The 7,040-nt window shown below is 66.5% G+C and overlaps 2 protein-coding genes across 2 annotated transcripts in view; one reads left to right on the top strand and one right to left on the bottom strand.

Annotated features, from left to right (window-relative positions):
• AMSG_09735 (uncharacterized protein) overlaps nt 1-481 on the bottom strand; it is a gene marked incomplete at both ends in the record, with an annotated part of 2,325 nt that extends 1,844 nt beyond the window's left edge. The window contains one exon of the mRNA XM_013898625.1: nt 419-481. Within this exon, the coding sequence (XP_013754079.1) occupies nt 419-481 (63 nt within the window). The remainder of the gene's footprint in view (nt 1-418) is intronic.
• A 232-nt stretch (nt 482-713) lies between these two features.
• On the top strand, nt 714-7,015 carry AMSG_09734 (uncharacterized protein; the record flags this gene model as incomplete). Its single annotated transcript, XM_013898624.1, has 2 exons — nt 714-741; nt 816-7,015. 2 exons carry the CDS (start codon nt 714-716, stop codon nt 6,992-6,994), a joined length of 6,207 nt encoding a protein of 2,068 aa, XP_013754078.1. The 3' UTR covers nt 6,995-7,015.
• Between the last annotated feature and the right edge of the window lie 25 nt (nt 7,016-7,040).

The following is a 7,040-nucleotide window of genomic DNA, read 5'->3' as shown; positions in this document are numbered from 1 at the left end:
CGCCCTTCCGCCACATAACCCCCCCCCCCCCCCCCAACCCCACCCGAATGACCACTATTTGACACCAGCACCACCATACGACCATACGAACCACCATTCCCCAGACACGATTAACCACCAATTCTCCCCTGACGATTCATCATCATCATCATCATCATCACCATCACCATCACCATCACCATCACCATCACCATCACCATCACCATCACCATCACCATCACCATCACCATCACCCCCTCCTCAACCCGATCTGATGGAAGTCTAGGCGAGTCAAAGGCAAAGGCAAAGGCAAACTCGGAAGACACAAGTCACGCACCACCTCACCACCCCACCACCACCTCCATCCCCCCCCCCCCCCCCACACACACACACACACAAACACATTCCCCACACACCCAAGGGGGGTATGGATGGGTACGGACACCCACGTGCGACCGCACTCCAGCTCGCAGTCAACCACCTCGCCGCAGGTCAACTCCATGCCGCTCGCCCACACCTCGACAACTCGCCAGAGGCACACGCCCTGCTAGAATCGCTTGTCTTCTCCGTCCCGGTCGCATGGTCGTCTTCGCCCTCGGCTCCCTCTCCAGCACATCTCTCGGCCTTTGCTCTGGCTCTCCTTCACCACCTCTTTCCAGACACAAACCATGATCACCTTCATCGCCGCGCAAACGAACTCGTCCTCGATCTGCTGCTGTGGCAAGACCACGATGATGGCCCGGAGCCTCCGCCGGCCTCGCCGTATTGGCGATCCATCTACTCCCTCCTACTTCCGCCCACACATCGCCTTGCTGCTCGCTCCGCTCCGCAGCAAGGCGCCCCACTCGACGAGCAAGCCACCCACGAGCTCCTGGGCGCTCTCACCGCCTTTACCTCGGCCCTCGACTCGCGCCACGGCCGCCTTGAGCTCGCTGCCTTTTGGGCCGCCTCGCCGGCACGCGCTGCTGCTCTCTACCGCCACGTCTTCAAGTCGCCGGCTTGGTCCGTCGCCGCAGGCTCTGATCTCGGCCCGGACCTCGTTCACGCCGCCACTGCCGCCTCTGCCGCTCTGCAGGACGTCTACGCCACGGCTGCCCTCGACGGCCTCACCCTCGACTCTCTCCACCGGCTCCGCCACGTCGCCTGGGACCTCGTCGCGCCGGCTACGTCCGCCGTCCTCGTCAATGCCCTCGTCGCACTCGCCCTCGACGGCCCGCCTTCGGCTCTTGCCGCCGTCCAGATGGCCCTCCTCGCCCTCGACGCCCCCGACCTCCTCGCCGCTTTTGAGGCCAAGACCTCACTCGACTCCCGCACCGCCCCCGCCCTCCACGCCGTGCTTGATGCCCCGGCCGCTCCGCACCAGCCGGCCGTCTGGCTCGCGCTCTACGAGCACGTCACCGTCAGCGAGCGCCACGTCCTCGACGTCGTCCTCGACCTCGCCCTCGCCGCCGCAGGCACCGCCAATTGGCCGCTCCTCGCCCGCCTCGCCTCGCTCTTCCCCTGCCTCGCCTCGCTCTTCCTCGTCCTCGGATGGGACGTCGTCCAAGCGCCGGCTGCCCGCTCCGCGCTCCTCGCAGCCCTCGCTCATGTCCTCGACACCGACCTCTCTGCTGCCCCGCTTCCGCTGCCTGCCCCCTCGCTCGCCGGCGCTGTCGCCTCACTCGTCTTCCGCCTCCGCATCGTCGACGCCCTTCCCTCAGCTCCATCGCTCGACCTCCTAGACCTCCTCGCCCATCACTCGCCGCTCTACGCCCTCGCCGCGGCCCTCGACTTGCCGGCCGCCGAAAAGCTGGTCGTTGACCTTCTCGACGCTGCCCCGGGTCCGGCCGTGCTCCCGGCATCCGCCTCCTGTGTCGCTGACGGCACGTGGGCCCATGCCTTTTACGCACTCTTTCACGGCCTCTCCATCCTCTCTTCTTCGACATCAGACTCGTCTGTCGCAACAGCCGCGCTGAGCAACCACCTTGACGCTCTCGCTCCCGCCCATCCCTTGCTTCTTTCGGTTTGTGAAGCGCTTTACCTCCTCGTCTTTGCCCCGGCTCTCGCTCTCGCTCCCGCTTTCGACGGTCGCACCGCCATCGCCTCGCGCGAACTCCTCGACGCCCTCGTTGCACACCTCCCGCCCGTCCTTGCCCGCCTCGCCGCCAACCTGCGCACCACCGCCGGCCCGCCGGCCCTCGTTGCCCGCACCCGCTGGCTGATCGGCCAGCTCGCCTCGCTCACCCAGCGCCTCGCCATTGCCGCGCCGGCTGGCGACGACGCCGAGCTTGTTGCGCGCGTCCTCGCTCCTCCGCGCGACCTCGTCTCCATGTGCATCCGCCTCGGTGCCTACGACAAGGCCCGCGACGTCATCGCCTCTTTCGATCTCGGCGACGACCTCGCCGCCCTCGTCACGCGCGCCGAGCTCATAGACTCGGCCGCATCCTCGCTCGCCGCTGGCAGTCATGTCGATGCCTCGACCTGGCTTGCGCTTGACGATCTGTCGGCCGCTCTCGACCTTGCCGTCGCCGCCAGTGAACCGGCCCTCGCTCGCGCCACCTTGGCGCACACCCGTACCTCATTCTCGGCCTCGGCCGCAGTCCTCGACGTCGTCCTTGCTGCCGGTCTTGCGCCCGACAGTCTCGACGCGCCCTGGCATGCGCCTGATGCTGCCAGCGCCGCCGACGCCCTCGCTGCATCAGACCGCACCCGTGCCATTCTCGTCGAGCTCGACGGCACGCGCCTTGCCGCCGCCTCGCCTGCCCAGGCCTCAGCCCTCGCTGCCGCGAACCAGCGCGACCTCGCCAGCCTCATCGCCCGCGGCGAGCACCTCGCCACACCGCCTCTTGTCGCCGTTGCCGCTGCCCTGGACCCAGACGCCGTCAATCAAGACGCAGCCAAAGTCCTCGCTGACCAGCTCAACATCCCGGTTGCCGTCGCCGCTCTTGCCGCTCTCGAACAGAGTCTCGGCCTCCCGTCCGGTGCCACCGCGGCCTCACTCGGTTGTCGTGGGCTGCCAGACGAGCTCAGCCTCACTCCATCCCTCATGACATGGCTAAGCACCATCGCCTCGCCACTGGCCGCGCTCGCCGCCGCGCACCTCCTCCCTCTCGCCCTCGACACCAGCGGTCATCTCGAGCCGTCTGAACTTGCCGCAGCCATCGACGCCCTACCCGACTCCGTGCTCAAGCGCTGGGTCCTTGCCCGTGCCCGCTCGCTCGCTGTCTTTGCAGGCGTCTTCCTCGAAACCCCGATCGATTTACACGCCCAGTACGGCCAGATCCTCTGGCCAGGCGCAGACGACGAGCTCGAAGTCGAATCGGAGCCCGAGCCCGACTTTGACTCGGAGCCGGAGCCGGAACCCGAACCCGAGCCCGAGTCCGACATGGGAGACGATTCGTCGAACTGGGGCTCGCCCGCCGCCGTCCCCACCAAGCCGCCCCAGCCACAGCCGCAGCCGGTTGCTCTCAAGCGCGGGCGGACCTGGTGGAAGCGCCGCCGCAAGTCGTCCAAGGACGTCGCCGGTGTTGCCGCGGGTGTCGCGGCGTCAATGACCTACGCTGCCGGCTCGCCGGCCTCGCCAGTCTCGCCGGCGGGGGCGAACTCGCTCCCGGCCGGCCTCGACGCGGCTACACTCTTTGCGTCGACGCGCGCCACTCACTCGGAAGTCAGCTCGGTCTCAGAGACCTCAGGCTCGGTCTCGGTCTCGGTCTCGCCGCGGCGGGCGGGTGGGCTCGACGCCGACGTCATGGATGACTTTGATCCGCTCAACTCGACCCTGGGTGGCGGCGACGATGAGCTGGAGCTGGAGCTCGCCGCCACAAGGTCCACCACTGGCCGGTTCATGTTTCGAGCGCTGGTTGCAACCCGCGACGCCGACGGCGAGCTTCGGGTCCCACCTGGCCTGCAAAAGTCCCGCCTCGCCACAGGCTCTGACCACCGACGCATCTCGGCCGCGGACGTCGCCCGCATCCGCACCCAGGTCTCTGTTGATGGATGCGGCGACGAGCCCGCTCTCTACTCTCGGCTTGTCGATCAGCTCTTGGTTGAGGGCGCCTACGACGACGCACTCGCGCTGGCTAACGCCACTTTGCCGGGCGGTGCGCCCGACACCGTTCTCCGCGCCTTTATCAAGTACTCGGCTGACATGCCCGCTGTCGCCGCCGCCGTCCTGCAGCTCCGCGACAAGGCCGCCGCCGCGGTGGTGGTCCTCGAGCACATCAAGCAGTGGGACATCGACACGGGCGTCGACCTCCTCCGCAAGCTCGTGGCCTGGGGTCAGAGTGCGCCCGAGTGCATGGCGGCTGACGCGGCCGCCGCGCTCCAGTCCAAGTACGACGAGCTCAAGCTGGTGCAGGCCGTCATGCGTGCAGGCGTCGCGCTCCCGCGAAACTCTCTCCGTGTCAAGTGGCTTGCCCTCGCCTCGCGCATGGAGTCGTCACCACAGGCGGTGGTCGAGGAGCTCGTCAGTCTCGAGTCGGGTGAGTTTGAGCTTGCCCGTCAAGTCGCTTCCCGCTACGGCGCCCTCAACATGATGGCGTCGATCGAGCGCGACTCCATCGCCGCCCTTCTTGGTGAAGGCAAGTTCTCCGCCGCCATGCACCAGCTCAACGCCATGCACGACTCGGGCGTCTCAGCTGCCCGCTTCCTCATCGACTCGGTCGCAGGCCTCCTCGCCAAGCATCGGCTGTATCTAGTTGACTTTCTGCTTCAGACTCCTCCAGAGCTTGGTGTTACGCCCAAGGAGCGTGCAAGGCTCGAGCAGCGCAAGCTCGGCATCCGCGTCCTCTCGCTCATGTCGGAGACCCAGCAGCGCCGGTTTGCATCGCTTGAGGACTCCCCGGCGCTCATCGTCGAGACGCTGTTGATGAACGAGGAAGTTGCCTCTCTCTCAGCTGTCTTCTCCGCCCTTGGTGCCGAACTCGGCTCTCAGCAGGGCCTCATCATGACGTACGCGCTCAAGGCGCTTGCGCTGCCAACCGATGATGCCGCCGCCGCCGCGCGCGTCCGCAAGCGCTGGGCGCTCCGCGGCAACCCAGCGGCCGACGACGAGGTCCGCGGCGGCCACTACTACGCGTCGGCGCCGAACCTGCAGCTTGGCAAAGCGCTGTTCTCGCTCTGTCCAGACGTCGCCGACGCTGCCCACGCAGTGGTCGGTGTCTGCGAGGGCCTCTCAGAGCAGCTCAGACGGGTCGAGGCTGTGCCCATCGCTACCCCCGATGCCGACGCCGACGGCGGCCCGGCTGTCCTCACTAGGGTCCAGGCCGCGTCGATGCCTGCAAACGTTATCGACCTCGTCCAACGGCTACTCATGTTTGCCAAGTCGCTCTTCACCCGCCTCTACGCTGACGCGCTCGAAGCCGGCAGCACCGCCTTTGACCCCGAGGGTGTCTCGATGTGCGACTCGTATCTCTCGTACGTCGAGCTGATGAAGCAGATGTTCGCCGCCGGATGCACCACGCGGGCTTCGCTTCGCGATTTTGGCAATCCGACCTCGGTCCGGCTTGTCGTCGACGCGCTCGTCCGCGAGGACCGCATGCAGCTTGCCATCGATGTGGCAACCAAGACCGGGCTCGACCCGTCGACCACCTGGGCGAGATGGGGCCTCAACCTCATCCGGCTCGGCAACTACGAAGAGGCCCGGCGCAAGCTGCGATTCTGCTTGGCGAGGCCGGGTGGCACGTCGCCATCAAAGCGACAGGCCTCTGGTGCAGGCGAGGCGTCACGGACCCTGACCGAGGTGCTGGCGACGCTCGAGCGGCCGGCCCCGCTCTCGCTCGAGTTCCTCGAAGTCGCCATGTACACATTTGTCGGCGAGCCGCGCCCGGGCGCCATGGGGCAGTTCTTTGCCCAGTCGGCAGAGCTCAACGCGCCGGTCTCGGCCTACTCGAACCTCAACAGCGTCCGCCTCGCAGAGGCTCGCTTCTACCTCGGCAAGTATGGGACGCCGGTGGCGGAAATCGAGTTTCTTATGCGGCACGGTCTTCTTCGCGACGCGCTCAACGTTGTTGTCGCCTCAGCCGACGTCCCGCCGCTTGCCTTTGTCAAGCACGTCGTCGAACACGTTGTCGAGTTTGGCCGGCTCGACGAGATGCAGACCATCATGCGCGACATCGACCCGTCGCTCAACGAGTTCACCGAGCTCCTTGTCGCGTCTTGCGCGTACCTCTCCAAGCACGCCAAGCCCGTTGCGCTCTACGAGCTGCAGGTCTTTATGGGCGACCACGTTCGCGCCGCGCTCTCATGCATTCATCTATTTCTCCACGCCCCGTCGGCCCGCGCACAGTACGGCCACATGGAGCGAGCTGTCGGTCACTTTGAGGCCGCACTCGCCCAGCGCGACGCGCTCCGTGCAGCCCAGCGCCAGGCCAAGATGGCCTCTGCTGTCGCCGCTGGTGGCGAGCTTGGCTTCAGCATTTCCCGGCCAGTCGACACGCACGATCCGACCGACCAGATCATGGACAAGGCAACCATGACCCAGAACGTCCGCCGCGGTCGGCTGCAGCTCGAGATCCTTGCCCACTACGCCGAGACCAATGAGGCCGCGCCGTACAACCTGTTCGGGCGGACCAAGGAGCGGTGCCAGCTTGCGGAAGAGCTCCTCGTTCGCGACGCCTTCTCGCTTGCCTCGCGCATCATGGCCGAGTTCTCCCTCCCCTCCGTCCGCATCCTCTCGTACTCGGCAGCCCGGATGGCCGCCTCGGGCTCAGGTAACGCAGTCAAGTCGGTCGACAAGCTCCTCCGCAATATCAAGGGCACTGTGCCTGACGCCGAGTGGAACGCCGTCCTTCTCGCCGTCATTCAGACCTTTGCAAGCCAGGGCAAGGTCAAGGTCGCCGAAAAGTACGTCAAACAGGCCATCGGTGTTGCCACCGCTGTCTCGGGCTACATCGAGTGTGGCAAGTACAAGGCCGCCTACCTCCTCGCCGTCAAGCACCACGACGTCGACGAGGTCCGCCGCCTCCGCCAGTACGCCGTCGCCGCTGAGCCCAAGATCGCCAACCTCTGCGACAAGTACCTTGCGCAGCATCTGTAGCCGTAGCCTCCGCTCTCACCTCATACACAAACCACGTATTGTGCCC

The sequence above is a fragment of the Thecamonas trahens genome, assembly GCF_000142905.1.
Source record: "Thecamonas trahens ATCC 50062 unplaced genomic scaffold supercont1.53, whole genome shotgun sequence".
Classification (NCBI taxonomy): domain Eukaryota; order Apusomonadida; family Apusomonadidae; genus Thecamonas; species Thecamonas trahens.
This window is presented reverse-complemented; position numbering and strand designations above follow the sequence as displayed.